This window comes from Musa acuminata, chromosome BXJ3-4 (genome assembly GCF_036884655.1).
Source record: "Musa acuminata AAA Group cultivar baxijiao chromosome BXJ3-4, Cavendish_Baxijiao_AAA, whole genome shotgun sequence".
NCBI lineage: Eukaryota > Viridiplantae > Streptophyta > Magnoliopsida > Zingiberales > Musaceae > Musa > Musa acuminata.
In genome coordinates, this window is record NC_088352.1 from 11952413 (window position 1) to 11972500 (window position 20088).

Consider the following 20088-nt stretch of genomic DNA (forward strand, 5'->3'; position numbering starts at 1 on the left):
AATGGATGAATTTGAGCAGATGCGACAAAGCTTACATGATATAGACACAGAAAGAAGCTCATCGTATTCATAGCCATCGTATTATGGAGAATCATATGGGCAACAGTAGTATGGTGATAGTTGGTCATCCTTCTCTGAGCAACAGCATGATACAGAACAGCAAATCAGTAGCGAAAGTAGAAGCTCTGACATTCACTAATATATGTCTCAAGAGCTGCCTCGGACAAATATGATTCATGACAATCAGCTTACGATCAGCATCACATTGATGCATCAATGGCATACGGTATATCAATATACTATGTCATGGGATCAATTTCATGATTGGGTCCAACAAACATATCATATTGATATGCAAATGTATAGGATCAAGGACCCCGATCCACCACCCGTGGAAGCCCGTCGTTCGTTTTGGTGGTAGAATCAGCAATCATATATATCTACATATGTGATTATTTAATTTATTTTAATTTTAAAGTTTATATTGTAACAAAATAGTCTAACAATTCAAATGATTTTTGTATAGATATTTCAATATTTACATAAGGATAATCCGTAATAGACTGAAATACGAACCTTGCATAAGATATGTTTCAAAGCTCGAAAAAGATATGTGATACTATTCTTACCTAATTTACATTAATTTTGCTAAACTTATGCTATTATAATATTTATTTCTAACTTAAAAACCCTATCCTAACTTTTTTTTTTAGATATTTTTGAAGGGTTTTACACCTAAATTAGGTGTACCGCTCGGTATGCCTTAGCGTACCGCTCGATACACGGTACCGTACCATACCAAGTCAACCTCCAAACACCGGTATGATATGATATTGCATACCTTGCTTTAAAGAATGATTCTTTAAAATAAAAACTATGTGACATGACTCGCATTAAAAATGAAACACAAATTACATGAGACAAGCAGCATCAGAGTTGAGAAATAGTCTTTTGATTGCTAATAAAAAGATATTTACTAATCAATGACAATTATACAAAAGTAAAAGAAGTTATAAAGATTTAACATCTGAGAGAAACATATTAAAAATATTTACCAGGGAATAGTGAAACTATGCTTCGCAACTCTGGGAGTCTAGTTCAGCACTTAGCATATGATGAAGAAGAATGTCAACTGTGCGACTCCTTGTCTTCACACTTCATAATAACAAAATGAAATTTTAAGCCATGGTTGATCGACCAAGTATATCAATATTACACAGGAACTAGGCAGAGTATTACCCAACTCGTCTACGTCGCTCCTTCTTTGCAGGATCCTCCTGTTTCAACAAATCAATGTCTAAAAAGGTATATTCACAACAAATTATCTTAGGGAACCAGTTAATGAATGTTACCAAAATGAGCATCAGTGAAATCTTATTGAGATTTAGATTTTAGACCATTATCTTTGGTGATAAAGAGACCGATACTTGCAAGATGAACCAAAGTACCAAAGTGACCACGGACATGATCTACACAGAATTGTCAAATTGGTACGATAGACCATGTTACCTATATTTCCATCTAAACTTGAACATCAAATGGAACTGATGTCCCCCACTTGAACTATTTATGAAACTTTATCAGAAACTGTGCCGCAGAATCAACTGTGGACTGCATCAGTGAGCAAATAATGATAAGACACTCACAAGCCTAACAAAAACTACATTGAGAAGTATCTCAGCTCCCTGATTATGAAAATTCATTTCTTTGAGGTTAAGTGCATGCATTTGGTTGGTGTGTATAAGTTTGACTGCACATAAGATTAAGTACACCGTAAATGTGCTTCATGTACTTGAAGTGCCTAAAAATAACCTTCACATTTTCATGCCCACCGAAGATTGTCCATAGTGATTTCTGGTAAATCTACATTTTGGAATATAAGAGTATTTCTGTTCTTTTCTACAAGGTATAGAACAACTTGATGCGTAAATACCTTTTCCTCTTGAGGTTCAGAGGCTGATTCAAGTTCCATTTCAGCAAAGAACGCCTCCAATACAAAAGCAACAACCTGAAAGAAAAAAACAGCAAATGTTCGATGATGTCAGTCATCAACGGCTTTCCTACATAAACCAATCTGGCCATAGCCTGGTAGTTGATTCCCATCTTCCAACTAAAGAGGTTCTAGGTTTGTATTGTGCAGGTGGTGCTCAAGAATTTAACCCAGGAAATTCTCCAGATGTAGCGGGTCCAAAAAGAACCACAGGTAAGCAGTCAATAATATTGTTGGGTCTTTGTAGCAGATATGCAGATGAATTCTTATAAAAAATAAAACCACTCTCCTATTTATGATTTTAAATTTGACATGAAGTGCCAATGTAAAGAAATGGAGATTTTATAAGCAATATTAACTATTAAAAGAGTTGGCATAGAATTGCACATTTGAGCATAACATGTTTCTGAACTCAGGGAAACAATAGTAGTTTAATCCAGATTTGTACATAAAACAATGAAAGGAATTGTTATGCCAGAATTGAAGCATATTGACAAGTCAAATAGGAAAGGAACAAATCACCAGTTCGAAATATCAAAGACAAGCATAGCGAAAAACATACACAAACAAATATCACAAGTATTTTCTAGAACAGATATAAATAACTTGAGAAAAGGTTCAACCATTCAACTTATGATAACATCAACTTTCTGCATTTACTGAAAATTATCCTTCTCCAACTAACTTTTTGATATATTATCTTATATGGTCCAAAAACAACTTATTAGTCCTGTCCATATGCATTTTATATTGTCAAATTCTCAATGGAGGTGACCTCAGCTTTAAGAAGATCCTCTCATAAAAGTAAAGGTAACTCTTTTCCATGCAATTTAAACTTCATGAAAGTCTTTACACTTTCAACTTAGAGAAATTGGATTTAAGTGCTTGGCACCCATGCCCATGGTGGATGGTGGGTGAATGGCTCAGATAATTACAATGTCACTTAAGCAGAGAAAGGTCCATTAACTTTCTGGTGAACACATACCAGCAAAATAAGGAAGTATGTTTCCATTGTATTACAAAACACCCAAGCTAGAAAATGTAGCAAAGATCATTGAAGTAAAATATTGATAAGAGTGATTTTATGCCTTTGAATTATGGTTCATTGATAACCAATTAATAATATTAATGCAGAAGTATTTGCTACAGTCAGAAAAGGAATTATATCTACTTTAGAAATTGGTTTAAGAGTTTGTTAGTCAAGTGAACTTTATGACTGAAAAATAGGCATCAGGGTCTTTTCCAAAAAACAATAGTAAAATTTCAAAACTTGACCCATCACACATGAAGAACATGAAATCTAGATGCCTAAGGTTTGAATAACATAATCATTAACCAAAATCATAGCGCTGCAAACATTAACAAATTTACATAAGAAGCTCACCAAATTAAGAAGCAGCAAGACTGTTATAAGGTAAAAGCTGACGAAGTATACAAGACTCCAAGAAGTTCCTGTTAAATCCTTGTAGCTCTGTAGAAAAGCAAGTCATAAGCACTTGCTACTTGCTAGTAATACAACATTCAAGTTCATGAAATTACTGCTAAAATGTCAAAGCTTTGGCATATGTAGATTGAGAAAAGCATAGATAACAGCATAAATCAAGACATACTTGACACTTGAGCACATGAAGCCCAAGAGCATATCTATCAGCATATTCCCAACATCCCAACTCTTTGGGCTTTAGGTCAGCTACATGGATCTTGTTATGTTATCGAGCTATCATGAAGCATAAATAGGCAAATTAATAGCTTTTAAATCCCTTTTTGTTGTTTCTCACAAAGTTTCTTGCAGACCTCGTTCTACCTATCCTTTCACCACTAAACTGAAACACCTGAAGTCTTCTAACCGGTGCATGGACCAAACCACTTTAATTAATTGTACCTATCACCAAAGCTGCCCCACTCATTTGTTTATTGGAGTAAGAAGTAAACCCACACCTATATTACCATCCACATCGCAGCAATACTTGCTTCCTTATTGCCAAACAAGATCATCTCTCTTATTTATCTAATAAGCTTTTCCCCTCTAAAATTTGAAACCATTACATTGATATGACTGAGCTATCTTTCAGCAGTTTCCTTTTGCTTTTCAGGCAAATGGGATTTTGGCAGTTTCTTTAAGATAGTGACTTGCTGAGATATGTACAAGATATTCTCTTCTCCCTTTGTTGAATCCGCTTGAAAAATAAACATCGGTTCATGGTGGAAAATGCATCTTTTGGTAATCATTCCAATTATTGGTGTAATAATCTAGGTAAAATTTTGTTGAACTAACTCACAAAATAACACCATTTATGATCTTATGAAAACTTATTTTCATAATTCCATGGATGAAATATGTCAGAGTTCAGAGATCATTATTCTTCTTTTAGGCATAAATTTGATAAAATAAGAGATCCATCCATCATGTCAAAATCATGATATAGAATAAGTTTGATCACTGCAGAAATTATGGTAGTGGTGTTCATATCAGTGTGTCAATTGATACTAGAAATACAATTATGTCATTCGTGTAACACTGATCATATATGAAGATACATCAAACTTGAAAGTTACCTTTGTTACACAATTTTTTGTTTTATATAGCTAAATGCATTAATTCAGTAAGAATTAGACAAGAGTATTTTAATATACATTTTACACAGATATTTGCTTGTTTCTTTGAATAAAATGAGTCATGAAACATTTATGTAATGGACAATCTGGTCATTTTTATTTTCTTCTGACAAATTACGTTTAATGGGAAGGTATATACAGGTTTATTCCCAGTTACTTATCCACAGACTATTGAACAATTAGTACACAGTAATGAGAATACTTCGGGTGTACATTTATCTAGCATCTTCTTCTAACATACTCTACTCAGTTAGACCCTTAGTGGTCAATTTGTCGCATGTCACTAGGAGAACTGCTTTAAGACCATATATTACTTATCAGCTTATCCTAGACATTTCAATAGCAGTCAGAAAAAGATATTCTATACTTGGCATTTTTGGTTTGCAGAATTTGGATGTCCCTTAGGCAATGTCATAGCTTAAAGTCAATTCATCAGAAGTGTGTGAACAGATTTTCATGACTAATCTCCACTTCCACATGTTCTCTTTTTCACATTTACTGCACTGTTATGTAGAATCCATGGACCACAAATGACTAATAAAGAGGGAAAAATGGAAATGTGCCAAGTCCCAATGTTGAGACGGGGCGAGAACCAATGTTAGAGATCATGTATGGTCATTGTTGGAACACCTTGCATTCCTCTTTCCACTCCAAGTAGTATTTCTCTGAAATTCTTTCATGTCCCCAAACTTCAAAAGCCAAAATAAAATGGAGTAAATATTTCTCTGAAACTCTTTCATGTCCCCAAACTTCAGAAGCCGAGATGAAATGGAGTGAATATTTTCTCAATGCGTATGTTGTCAAACAGTGCCTTGGTGCTTGGTGACAAATAAGTATAATAATATGTCAATATATGCATCTAAATAACAGGGTTTTCTTATGAAAAAAGTATACCTGCATCCATACTTGCCAATTTCCCATCACTAGCAAATTGAATAATGTCACCATTCCATTTGGGTAGTCATTAAAATTGAAAAGCAAATAGCTATAATACATCAAGAAAAACAGTCAGCAAGCAAGATAAATTTTGGTAATATAACTAAATCAAGCCTCCAAGGAAATGCTTATGTCAATTGAAGTAAAATATCAAACAAGAATAAGAGGGAATATGCAAATATGCCACATCCTGTTAAATATACAGTACTTGAAATTAATTTGGTAAAAAATAGAAAAAGGAACAGAAGGGTACTCGTTATCAGAAAGATCAGTCATCTCCAGTTTAGGGTTTCCAGCATTTACGATTCCACCAAACAGCTAGAAAGTAAGAACAACCATTAGTAAGTTTTCATGTCATAGTTGAACAACTAATACGCTAATTTCATATTCAAGAGATCTTTTAAGGGAATTTTGTGCATTCAACTTCACCAAAAAATTGTAAACAGCAAGAGTACAACTAGCACCATACAGGTGGCCTAACCAAGTTTTTACAAGTTTCTTTCGGTCAACATTTTGTATTGATAGTTAATAGTGAAGAACCACGCATATCTACATTTTGCTTGTGCATTTAAGCAAAAGAAAAGAAAAGGACTTGCAGCCGTTGTAAAGAAAACATCATTATCATGTTTAATTTTACACACCATATGCAAATGCATAATTGTGCGTCTGCTACTATGGATGTGGAAAGGTCTCCAGAAGTGGGTGACAGCAGTCAGTTGGTACAAGAAAGTTAGTGATCAACCCTTACGAAACAATCATTCTTCGTATAGAACTACCAAATACCAATATCATAGTGTTAGTCAGGATAATGACATTACAACTGCCATGGTGATGCAGCACCAGAGTGGATCAAAATCTAATCTCAAACTGACACTGACATATATGTTAGAAGATTTCTCTTTCTTTTTCTTATAAGCCCTCAAATTATACCTGTTTATTTTTGCAGGCTTTGCCCCAAAAAAAATAAATCTGGATTAATGACAGTATTGAAAAAAAATTGTCTCAAGTTTCAAGCCACAATTTACAAGCTTTTATAATTGCAAACTGCCAACTTATAAGGCACCATTAATTAATGATGTTTTGTAATTTGTGTCTTAGTGTTTTGATACTTAAGGTCTGTAATGTACAAACCATCTATTAAAGGAGAGGAGAATGAGCTTCTGAGGCATATTCCTATATTAGCCCGTAGGAATCCATATATTGATATGGACCTTAGCTCTAAGCTCTAAGTTATCCCAAGAAAAGAAGTTATTTTTCTCATATCCCAAATTCTGTCACCCTCTTTTTTATTGTTCCACATTATATGGTACATGGATCTTATAATTTGGTGATTTGGTCAAGTAGGTTTCTTCAAGAAAAGTCCTTATAACTTGAAAGAAAATATCATGACTTGCACACATAGTGTAATTGTGTTTCCGTTGACTTATATGATACTTAGTGTGATAGTGTTTCCATTTACTAATGTGATACTCATATCTCCCTATTAAACAAAAGAAAAAAAATACAGGAACTACACATTCTGCTTAATCCAGTAGTTAGTCCCTCCAAAGGTAAATTTGTGCAATATTTGCAAGTGTAGGACAAGTAAAAAGTATACTGTAAATCTGAGAGAGCAATAAATGCGTAGAACATAAAATAGGGCATCAAACTAGGAATGGAGCTTCGCCAATGATTGTGAGTCCAGAACAAGAATGTATACCTGTACTCCAAGTGAGCAATAAAGGCATTGTACACAAAATATAGTCCCTAGGTATGGCATCAGACTAGGAATAAGAGTTAGGAATGTTGCAACAAATGCTTTATAGCGCTGGACATGTAGTAGAAGCCTTATTAAGCGCAACATCCTTGCAATCAGAAGGTAGCGAATCCTGTAATCACAAGTAGATCATCAATACATTAGCAAAAAAAAAGGAAGAAGAAATAACCATTATTATCACTCTAGGAAGCAGTTAAATGGCAAAATATCCCAGTTCTAAGGCCTCTTAAGATCTAAATATACATAAGCAAAAACTGCAGCAAACATCCACAGCAAGGCTATATAAGGTATACATGCTAAATTATACTTCATGTATACAACATTGACAACAGGATATCAAGAGAAAGAGGGTACCTACTAAATTATATAAATATAATATGTTAAAGAGAAAAAATAGAAATAAAGAGAACCCAATATTAATAGATAATAAAGAGATTTTATCTCAGACTGCCCTTTCTTTTTTACTTTCATGAAATGACAGGTGTATTGCTTCTTAAGAAGCTCCATGACACTGACTAATTTGTCCTTGAAGATTTGGTTGTTCTTAGTTTTCCAAATAAGCAAAAAAGAAAAGCATTCCAAAGATATCACAACCAATTCTCTAATATCATGTGATCAAGTGGAGTCTCCAGACTCCAATTGTCCCTCAAGATAAGATAAAGGGGAAACTATTTACAGGAGTTTAATGCCAAATCCAAGGGTGAACCACAAAAAAATTGGAGAAGAGGATATCATTTGTAATCAATTTGGTTTCCACACATCGCACAGGAGGGATCATTCCTTTAACCTTTTGTCACCAGCACCTCAGTGAAAATTACCCTAGGACTAATAAACGACCATATAAAATCTTGGGTTTTATAGGGTAAATGGGATTCTAGATAATGTGATAAAAACATAGTAAACCTAGCAACAAAGAAGACACATTATCCAATCCATTAGAGAAGATGAGGACAGACAATCATGTGATAAGGTGTAGGAATCACTGAATTACAGAAGAGCAAAAGAAGTAACTAGGCACCAAAAGACAAGAGGGCAAGTTTGAGTGTAATACACTGCAATATTTGGTTTAAAGATGCTGTGATAAACAAAATTAAAATTCTAAAGCAAGAGTAGCACAGTTCTCAAGCTAGACATCCTACCAAAATATGATGATTGAACTTTGACGTTTGAAATATTTCCCAATAGGGACCCATAGGCTCAAGCAAAGGGTACTCTGAAGTTTCCTAACCCCAGAATCTTACAAGGAAGGGATATCAATTTCTACAAAAGTTTCCTCACTCCAACATCTTAAACACAATTTCTTTTCTCAAAAATTTGGTATCATCATCAAACATTTTTCCTTTTAGTAGGCTAGACAAGTAATATTCATCTATAGGTACTTACAGAATTTTTTATTTTCAATCCTCACTTTTTCCAACAGGGATGTGAGGGATAGTTGTATGGAGGTTTAGCTCCATAGGAAGAAGATTTCCTTTTATTCACATTATTAGTCATAGAAAAGTTCCATCCATTGCTGTCTTTAGTCCTAGTACCTCTTCTCCTCACTTCCCAGTTGTAGACTCTTGTATGTTAAATAAACAGCCTGGCTTGTTGAATTGCAGAAAATGAAACTAATCCCAAATTCAATCATACTTGATGAAAGTTTAACAGATCTAAAATTTCTGTCTTCTTATAATATGACAATGGTAGCTAAACAATAAGAATCTGTGGCATTATCTGACATTACCATTCGCCATTTGAAAGAAAAGGAAGCACGGATGGGAAGGCAAATGTCATAGTCTCTCCAACAACTGTAAAATATAGACACCAAGCACATTTTTCACATAGACATGACAATGAGAGTGGCATTTATCAAACCAAGAAGAAACAAATAGCATTATACATGTCTGAATTAAAAAAATAGGTCAGTAGCAAACTTTCATAAGAATTATGAAACTGTCAATAAACAGATATTGGGGCACTGGAATTGGAGAGATAGAAAGATTGTTCAAATAGAAATATGCAGGCTAAATTATTTAGTCTTCAAACAAGTACTTCAATTAAACAAAACTAGTTCTTCCTATATTCATGAGGTCATTAAACTTAAAACTGATAATCTTAATAAACAAGATATGTTAACGTCGGCACCTTGAGTCATCTAATTCAGTTTAGTTTAATTGCCATAATGCTGTTCAAATTGTTTTAAAAAATTGACTTGATTTTTCAACTCACAAAAGGCAATGATGGACCAAATACTACTCACTGAAGACAAGTTGATAATTTGGCAGAAGCATGTGATGACTTAAAAGGTTTTGGAAGTGACTCAAACTTGATCCTGAAGTTCAATAAGTGAACAAATAAGAGTGTTCAGTGAAATCTTGTACAGAAATTTCTAAAGTCTTGTACTTGAGGTTCAAAGAGGATCTGATGCATTTGTGTTAGTACAATCACACTTAAATTGACCAAGTCCAGGATAAAGTCTAAGTTCAACTGTAGTCTAATCAAGGTTGACATAGCAACCTATAATGATACATTTAAATCTTTTCACTTTTCATGCATTTTCGAACTATATTTGTGACTATGAGACCAATTAGGTACTTTACTTGTTCTCTTCTCTTCACTTTTTTTGCTCTTCATTTCGTCTCTTCTATTCTCTTCTCTTCTCCTCATATTTTCTTCTCTCCTTTTCTCTTCTCTTTTTCCTCTTTTGCTTTGGTTAGTTATTGCAGCTGCTGCTCTTTTTCTTCTTCTTTGGTGACAGACCGGTTGGAACTGACCAAATTAATATAGTCCAACAGAGTTAGAGTTTCTTCTCTCTTTTTTTATTTTCTTCTTCTTCTTCCTTGGCTTTGGTTAGTCATTGCAGCTGTTCCTTTTCTTCTTAGTAGGTGACAGAGTAGGTTGAATTTACCAAACCAAGAGTCCAACAGAGTTAGAATGGCTGTAAGGGAAACCAGCTAAAACCTTATATGAACACCCATCTTATGTAATGTTGACGCAGGTGTGATAGCGGACAAAAGAATCCAAGCATCATAATATAAGGCTATCTATGCTTTATGGATCATAATGCTAAGATGAGAACGTTGAAATCGATGGATGGCTGTTCAAAGATACCACTAAGAGAGATTAAGAAATATTTACAAAGGTGAACAATTAGGTGCCTCCACTTCCTTCCTCTTGCTCCTCCTTCCTCGACTGCCTCCTCTTCTATCTTCCTCTTCCTCCTTCCTCCTCTTCCTCCACCACCTCCTCTTCTTCCTTCCTCTTCCTTCTTCATCCTCTTCCCCCACCATCACCTCTTATTCTTCTTCTACCTCTTCGATACATACTGGTATACCATATGTCAGAACACTGAAATTAATCGATTGTATTGGAAACAGTTTGTACGTGTGTCAATCCGGCTAAGGATCAGTACAGTACACAAGTACAAAATTGCAATCCTTGTTTGGAGTTTTCATCTTGGAACATTATAGTTGTACTCGTACAATACATCAACTCATTCCAAACCCCATATTGGGGGGAGCCTCGTACACCAAGCTATTTTTTTCTTGTTGTTGTTGTGCACAAAAAGAACCCAAAAGAAAACTTGTTATGATAATCAATCAACAGTAATGTTGCATTACAACTAAGGTTGATGGTTAACTAGACAAGTCCATATATCAACGCTTGACTATAAACAAAAAATTCGCCCAAATGATTGCCAAAGTTGCTGCATAAATATTCTTACCAATTATCCATGTAATCACAAAATCAAATCGATTTTGTCCATCCATCCAATAAGCATCAAATCCAAATGAAAAAATTTTCAAAGCCATCTCCAACACATAAATCCACCCTGTAAGATAGTATGCACTTAATGAGAATCCAACAAATTAAGGCTGACTAATTGCTGAATGGAAATATTGATGTCAGAAATCTACAACATGGAAGCCAAAAAAATTTAAAGAAAAAGCCCACAAAGCACGGTAAGTAAGGTGTAACTAGAATAACAAGATGGGTAAAACACAAAGATGAGAGAGAAAATGTTCTGAAGGTGTTTAGCTAATGCCAGCTCATTGTAAGCACAAATTTCCAATTGGGCCAAAATTTCAAGTAGTTGACCAAGACTATGCCCCTGAACCTACATTCATTAAAACCAATAAAACATAATGATGCCGATTTCCATATTTTAGTCATCAAATTAGCTATTTGATCTTCAAGTACAGTATAATGACTAACATGGTCTTTTATCTAAATGTAAACCATAATGTATCATACAGTTACCCTATAGTTCTTTCACTCAAGTTGAAAAAATTCCATATTGTCTACCAATAAGACCAAATACACTTGGTTTTCCATAAATCTGTATATTATGTTTTTTATACCTTGATCAGAAGCTAAAGTTGACAACTTGACATGATCATTTGCAATAAATACCAAAAGAACAATAAAGTTAACCAAAAAGAAAACTAACTTGAGCGCTTGTTAAATCATGTGCAATGTGTTCTGTAAAATTGACCAACACACTACTTTTGATAATGCATCCTCCAACATATATCATTTGCACAATATAGCTATCTCAAGATGCTCAATCAGTGGTAGTGCCATTAATTTTAAAACTTGATTTGAGCTTTATGAATCCTAAAATGTGTGAATATGTTATGATGTGATAGTGCATTGGTTGCTGCCATTAATCAGAAGTTTCCAAATTCCTAAAATTATATCACAGAAGAATGCTTTCAGAAAATTAGAAATAGGTTGATCAACAATATGAAACAAGCACAGTATAACAACTACTTGCATTAATCAACTGGGCCTTTACCTAATAAATGATTTCTCTCATCATCTTGAAGATGTTCTAAGTTTTGACCCTTGTCAAGGTGATTCCTATGTACTCAATCTCAGTAATTCTGTTGGTGGGGTTTATCCCACCAGTTTTTTTTTTCCTTAGAAAACAAAACTATACTTATAATACTGCTGTCAAAAGCATTAGAATGCCAAGCCATGTCAAATGGAAAACAAGTGAGGCAGCATGTTCTACCCATCAAGCACAAAACAAGACTTCTTAAGCACTAGATATTCAATGCCATATGCAGGTCTTTTTTAAGAATATGAAGCTAGATAACATGGTCATGATGCCAAGAATTGAAACAATAAGAATAGCAAAAAATTATTCGCATACCTAATAAGTAAAAACAATTGTTCACATAATAAATAAGAATCATTCACATAATTAATGGAAAAAACTAAAAAGGTGCAGTTGAGGAATTCATGTAACTCTTACCAAAAACAAACTCAATTCCTTGCCAAAATATCTGGGCAGAGCTGTTCTGTATGTCAAGCTGTGGCAGACAAAATCATCCATAACATTGGCATAAAATAAATTCCAACAACAAAAAAAAATTTTACCCCTTGCTTGTACTATAGTTACCATGAATTTAAATTTATTTTCATGACAAAATGATAGAACACAATTAGATAACAGAAGCATCTAAGTTATCCTATTTATATCGTACATAGAGTTGTTAATTACATGTCCTATCAATCGGATATGGCAAGCAATGCCAATCCATGTCCTTGCCTTGGATCCCTATCTAGGATGGTGGTTCTTATCATGCTCATCCACAGACCATTGATTTATTTAGAAAGTTGGTGACTCATCCAAGGTTTTAGAGTTTGCTATCATGATGTTCACAAAGTGGAAGATTGTTCAGAATCAATTGTACAGATTCTAATATAGCCTGCAGGTGAAACCTAGCAGTGGCAGGAGCCTCATGCGTTGGCTGTCCATTTAAAGTATAATTATGAAAGAGAGGAAACTATGCAATAACAATATGCAGTAACAAACAGCACACATTTATCACTTGATAGCGATGTGTGCAGCAAACAGATTGAATACAGGTGTGAAACTACAAGGTGCAAGCATAAATATTCCTGAAAATTCCCAACTTGTTACTGACCGGCTGACCCATCTAAGTTTGAAGTTAGATTCTTGCACATATGTCCTTTTAATATGTAAATATGAAAGTTCTATGCTGGCAAATATATCCCCAAAAACTATGCAACAATATGACTTTCACAGGTATACATGTAAATGATGTAATTAAAACTTTTAAAGGCTAGACACCTTAACAAGTGCATATATACAAATTTTCCAAACTAAACAAACTATGTATTCAATAGAAAAGCTTTAGACAGTAGATTGTTAGATGAATTCAGCCAAAATATGTATTTATGGAAATAAAAACCACAAATAATAAATTAATATGCAAAGAAATATCAGTAGACATACCGTTGTTTCAATTATAACAGCAACTAGATTGACTACAAGCACAAAGGCCACAATGTATCCAAACATTGGGCTCTGAACAAAAGCCTTGAACTTTTCACAAGGAGGTGACCGGTAAAATGTTGGGTAATTTTCAAACCATGATGGCTGCAAACAGAAAATAGCATTAGACAATAACAAGCATCCTGATTCAGTAACTTTCAGCATCTCATCAATATTTTTTATTTAATTCTAAATCCTTTTTATAATGCATAGATATAGAACTTAAATAAAACAGTACAAAAAAGATTGACTTACTGATGCTTCTTTTTGAAACCTCAATGCGATGGCATTGCAAAGATCAGTGAATTCTTCCAAATTAATCTGAGAATGACAAGTGACATTAAGCGAATTTTTAGATGGCTAAGTCTTGAGAGAATATCAAAAGTCAAAACTGATAATATAGATTTGTCATTACAAGAAAATTATAATGAACAAATTAAGAGTTCAGCATACACTAATTATTGGTTATAGCACAAGAAGTTGCCACGACAAACGATCTAATGTCACATTAAATTAGGTATCAAGTGTCATAGCAAATAACTAATGATGATTCAGCTGTTATTCTCATATTGGTTTATTGACATACAATACATTTTTAAATCATTCGATCTGTCAACTGTAAGTAAATGCTCAAGGCAGTTACATGGTCTTACATCTTAGAAAAATGTAGTCTTTGTACACCAAAAATAGAGTTCGAGGAAGTCATGTAGAAAGGTATCTCAACGTACTTGTGTAGATAGTAATGATGTGCTTACAGATAGTTCTTGAATATTATATCTGATAGGTCTCAGCTGACTCAAATTAGATTGAGTTAGATAGTTATGTTGCATGCGATGCAAAAAATCATGAAGATGTGGAAATCTGGCATATATGAAGGCAGAAGTGAGTAATGATATCTCATAGGAAACCAAGAATAGATTGCAACAAATTATCTATTCAAGTTAGATTATGAACATGAGGATGGAAGAATGGAAAAGCCATACAGACCAATAAAGATTAGTAGGTTGCAATCCCTCTTTCCACGTTATTTCTTTTTTCCACATATAAAAAGAATCAGACTTTTCCCTGTGAAATTCTCAAAACATGCCTAAATCTCTACAACCCTCACTTTATGATATCAGCACTTCACCAGCAAACCATAATGTTTAATTGCTCTGGTTCCTGCTAAATTAAACTGTGTACATGTTCACCAGTTTCTTAACAGTAAATAGATCAGGTATCTTGATCCAACTAAGAAATGCCATTTTTCCGGAATTCATCAAAAATCATACGTTTCTGAATTTGCTTTAGGTAAAGAGATCTCTTAATTAATAAAATATATGTGTACGCATGCATCAATAGATGCTAGATAGAGGAAATTTTTTACCTTGAAGTCACCACTATCATCAAGCTCACTGAATATCAGTTCAAAATCTTCTTCTGAAATTTTTGGCAAAGACCTAAGAAAGATATAAAGAATCATATAGCATGACAACAATAATTGAATATAATGCCACACAACAGAAGTGTATTATTGTTTAGAAGAACGGTGAATTTGCCAAACCAATCTTCATCTAGTCCTATATACTAATCATACTCATCATCCGATCCTAATGAGGAATTATTAGGTGTCATTACTTCCCACTTAAAAGATTGACAACCTCATTCAACACAGTATGAATAACACATCATATAGCATTGACAACCTCATCAAGATTTAAAACAGTACAAATAACACAGAATTATCCTTACTAGAAGAAATGTGAGATGTATAGCACCATATTAGCAGCTTGATGTGCCCCTTGAACAATCCATGAGCACCGATTCCAAAGTAATAAAAAAATATGCTGTGTTAAACCATTAGGTTGGCCTTAATACCAATTGTCATGAAATGATAGATTTATAAGCTAAATAACTATTAAGAAATGGTCTTACCCACGTGTTTAAAATACGTGAGCCAAGCTATTGGTAATAGGCCAATCTACTATTTTAGAACAACAATCCCCATCATTTACTCTGATTGAAAATGTTGCATTCATGCAATTAATCCATCACTTGTAAAACAAAGTCCATCAAATTTTTGTCAAATATTAAAATTTAATCTATTTGACAGGGTTTGCTGCACCGATGCGTACCACCTGATACGAGTAGTACCGATCACTTGACCCTGTACCGGGCAATATAAGGTCTATACCGGGTGGTAACAGTCGAAATCCGACCGTTACCAACCAGTACAAGTCGCTAACTATCATATTTCGATCGTTATTGATTAAGGGGTGAGATTGCCCTATTTCAAATAGTCAATTTGACCGTTTGAGGCTTAGAAAAGGGTTTTTAAACCCTTTCCTCCCCCCTCTTTAACTCATTTCACTCTCTCAATCTCTTAAACTCTCTCAAACTTTTTTTCACTCATATCTCTCACTTATTTTCACATTTTCACTCTCCTAAACTCAACAAGACTACAATTTATAGATTAGATCAAATTTAGAAGACTAATTTGGGAGGATTAAGAGGAAGAATACTCTAATCAAGTGGTATGTACTCTCTTTCTAGAGGAAGAACACTCTAATTTATGGATTAGATCATCATATTCATAGTCGTCGTATTATGGAGAATCTTACAGCTAACAACAGCACGATGATAATTGGTCATGCTTCTTCGAGCAATAGTACGATGATCGATCATATGATACAGAGTAGTAGATCAATAGCGAAAGTAGAAGTTCTAACATTTTCTATAGTCCGCATTAATACATGCCACATTCGTCCGTTCCTTAGGAGCCGCCTCGGACACATGTTGTTCATGATGATCAGACTACGACCATCACCATATTGATATACCAATAGCAAACGGTGTCTTAGACTATGTCGTGGGATCAATTTCAGAATTGGGTCCGACAAACATATCATATTAATATACAGATATATAGGGTTGAGGATCTCGATCCACCGCCCGTGGAGCCTTGTCTTTTTTTTTTTATGATAGAACCAAGTATATCCATTGATTTATTATTTAATTCATTTTAATCGTAAAGTTTAAGTTGTATAAAAAGTAATCTAATAATTTAAATAATTTTTTTGTAGATAATTCAATATTAATAGAAGGATGATCCAGAACGTACCATAAAACTACTCCTCAAAGCCCAGAAAAGATATATAGCACTATTTGTTCCTAATTTACATTATTTTTACTGAAATTATACTAAATTTATATTTATTTCTAACTTAAAAACCCTAATCTAACTTTTTTTCTATTTTTTTGTATATTTTTGGAGGTTTTTTGATGATTTTGGGCGTACCGTAGGTACACCTCAGTATGTATCGTACCAAGTAGGGCTCAGTACACCGGTACAGACCAAAATTACAATTCTTGGTATTTGAGGGCAAGCCTTTGTTACAACGGTAAGGTTGCTCTGTTGTGACTAGTAAAAAGACAATAATAAGGTTGCTCCTTTATGACCAATAAAAGATTTAAGTTAAGCACACAGCCTCTCTCATTCGAGTCACAAAATCAACATCTTTCTATTGGTAAGGCTACATATATCGATCCTCCCCAAACCTCGTATTGGCTAGAGCCTTGTGCACCAAGTACCTTTTTTAAAAAAATAATACATGAACTATATTCAGTATTCTAGCTAAGGTCTGCCATACCGAAGCGTACCGCCGTACCGGGCGGTACGTACCAGTCCGACAAGTTACCAGTACGCAGACCGCCCGGTACCGCTACAGTGCTACTATACTGTAGCACTGCTATAATATGAAAAAGTATAAAATTGTTCGGTACACCAGAGTGTACCGCTTGGTACGCCCTGATGTACTGCCCGGTACACCAGTACTGTACCATACCAAGCCCAGGTCAAAACGTCGGTATGGTACGGTACGGCGAACATTGATTCTAGCATTCTAGTATTACAGGAAAAAAGGAAAATTGTATATATATCAACACTTACATTAGCAAAATAGTCTAAAGTTCTCACATGATATTTGTTACCCAATGACATTTAGATGAAAATGAGTGAGACTGACCACAAGTACAGGAGTACTTCTTACCGATATTTGTTTAATTCTTCAAACAGACGACTGCACTGTGGCTTGTTCACAAAACCCTGGATTTGGTGTTCAAATAACAAAGATTAAACATGTGAAAACTGAAGTAGCCAATAGAAAGGACCACCACTTTCTCACTGTTACACATGGTAAAACATTAGAAAGAATGAATGTTACATCCATGTAATAAAGTAAGCAATTATAATCAAGTACTTTAATCATAGCACATGCATATCATACATGCTTTATGGAGATAATAATTACTTGAAAATTACACCTGTCAAGTTTTCTTCATTATAAAGGTTTCCACCAAGACATTTCACATTCTTTTAATTGTACAAATAGGAAAAAAAAGTTAATCATTTTATGAAAATTCAAAACAATCTAGCTGTCATCCATCATAGTTGCATGGCCCATTTACCAGAATCATATTCTGCATGGTTGTTGAACATGTTCATCTTTAACCCACAAGTATTCATGGCTACTCTATGCATAAATATGATTGTTTTCTTGTTATGCACTTGGACAGATTATAGTTGATTCATTACTTCCATCAAATGGAATTAAATGACTCACTAAGGGGGGACGGTCACAGCCATCAAGATGTAATGATATTTGCATATAATGGTGATGGTGTCGGCCTTTAGAATATTGTCACTATTTCTTCTGTTTCATATATTAAATAATTATAGCATTGTATATATCTAAGGGTATCTCCATCCTTGACCAAGTGGATAACCAGATCCATCTTGTACATCAAGTTGAAAAAAGTTTTAATATAGAGGAAGGTTGCAGTTCTAATTTTCTTTATGAAAAGGAACTAAAAAACAAAATACAGGGAAGAAGACTTACATTAACATTTATAAGACTGAATGCTTTTTCCAAAATGGATTTTCTCATTGTATCCATCTGAAGAACTTGCTTTGCAAGCTATAAAAAGAAGTCATACCACAACCGAGAATTGTTGATCAAAATATTAGCAAAATCTTTATATAGCATATAGATCTAACACATATACATTTCAAAAGTTCAACAAAAAATCTTGGAAATACCTGTTTTTTGAAGCTATCATAAACAACAGCAAGAATAAGATTTGTAAGGAAATAAACACCCAACAGCACATAGAGGACGAAAAAAAGGCATGACCATCGCGAATTCCTGTACAGTGACAAGCATAATATTAAATTCTAATTCCAAAAAATGAGCATGGTGACAATCACATAACATAGTAATTTATTCATAGTACAGTTTTTGTTTCAAAAGGGTTTCTTTAGTTGCCCTAGCTGCCTCAGATGTCAATCTGAACCATTAAACTTTGATCCTTCGCAGACTACTTGAAAATAGCAGCAAATAAAACCTGGAATAAAAGCTCTCTACAAAAGACTGCCAGATTTTTGCAGAAAGGAGGCCCATAAATTTTTTAATGGCATCATTAAAAACAAAAACTTCCCCAAATAGTTCGGAGTTTGGGACTTTATGCTTTGTTGTTGTTGTATTGAAAACAAAAAGTTATGTCGCTATGTCGTTAAACATGACTCAATGGAATCCTGTTTGTAATCAAACCACTAGCAGTCTACTAGCTGAATGACTTCTGTAGACTGACTTGTTAACCTACCCAAAAGATGCTTAAAGATAAAATTGCAAGTAGCAAGTCACACATCTTATTTTCGGCATGGAACTGTATTGGTGTTATGGTTTTTCCTACTCAAGTCCCTATTGTAAGGTTAACATATAACATATAACCTTGATACCTACTGTAAGGTTCTGATGTGCCACTAAACCTGATAAAGTGACTACCTTGGTGTGCATGATGGAACCCCCATCTTGATGCATGACAGTCAGCATATATCAAGAGGCATTTGTAGATTCTTTGATAATTGATGATCACCTCAAACTTCAACATGATCCTTCTAACGTAACAATTTTACAGGGTACCCCAAGGATTTTAGTTTTAAGCAAGATTCCCCTAAAAGCATCTTATTCTAAAGGATGTATGAGACATGGAACATGGGAGTTTGAACTGAATCAGGCTTCACTGGATTAAACTTCAAATAGCTGAGCTGAATAATGTGGTTCTTAACTGAATAATGAATGTGGATTAAACTTCAAATAGCTGAGCTGGATTACAACTTGATATTAAATCCAGCAATTAGGGTGTCTGTTAAATCTATCCCTTGATGTTTCTGCCATGTCACAGCTAACTCGTTTTCATCAAAACTCAAATACTAAACGGGAGGCCAAAGAATAGAAAATGATGCCTCCAAGCTATTGGAGAAGAAGATCAGAGGCACCGAAGAGGCAAGTTCTTTGTTAGGCAAGGAGGCCTACTTTGAGCTTCACCTCTTGCTACCAAAGAGGGGTGGAGGTAATGGAAGCCAGCAGAGATCCAGACAAGTAGCTGTTTATTTATTTATTTATTTATTTATTTATTTAGGCTGTGAAAAAGTTACTGTATTCTCTTTTTTTCTTCAACTTA

General features: G+C 34.3%; 1 protein-coding gene across 2 annotated transcripts in view; it reads right to left on the minus strand.

Annotated features, from left to right (window-relative positions):
* Positions 1–20088, minus strand: part of LOC135635640 (two pore calcium channel protein 1-like) — a 29699-nt gene that overhangs the window by 1862 nt on the left and 7749 nt on the right. For both annotated transcript variants that reach the window (XM_065146863.1, XM_065146862.1), the window contains 16 exons: positions 18665–18770; positions 18465–18542; positions 17616–17671; positions 14954–15026; positions 13843–13908; positions 13549–13692; positions 12541–12598; positions 11005–11112; positions 9025–9088; positions 7242–7410; positions 5796–5860; positions 5501–5591; positions 3375–3461; positions 1934–2008; positions 1240–1277; positions 1056–1155 (listed from right to left, as the gene is read on the minus strand). In XM_065146863.1, the coding sequence (XP_065002935.1) occupies positions 1071–1155; positions 1240–1277; positions 1934–2008; positions 3375–3461; positions 5501–5591; positions 5796–5860; positions 7242–7410; positions 9025–9088; positions 11005–11112; positions 12541–12598; positions 13549–13692; positions 13843–13908; positions 14954–15026; positions 17616–17671; positions 18465–18542; positions 18665–18770 (1363 nt within the window). In that variant the 3' untranslated portion in view covers positions 1056–1070. The remainder of the gene's footprint in view (positions 1–1055; positions 1156–1239; positions 1278–1933; positions 2009–3374; positions 3462–5500; positions 5592–5795; positions 5861–7241; positions 7411–9024; positions 9089–11004; positions 11113–12540; positions 12599–13548; positions 13693–13842; positions 13909–14953; positions 15027–17615; positions 17672–18464; positions 18543–18664; positions 18771–20088) is intronic.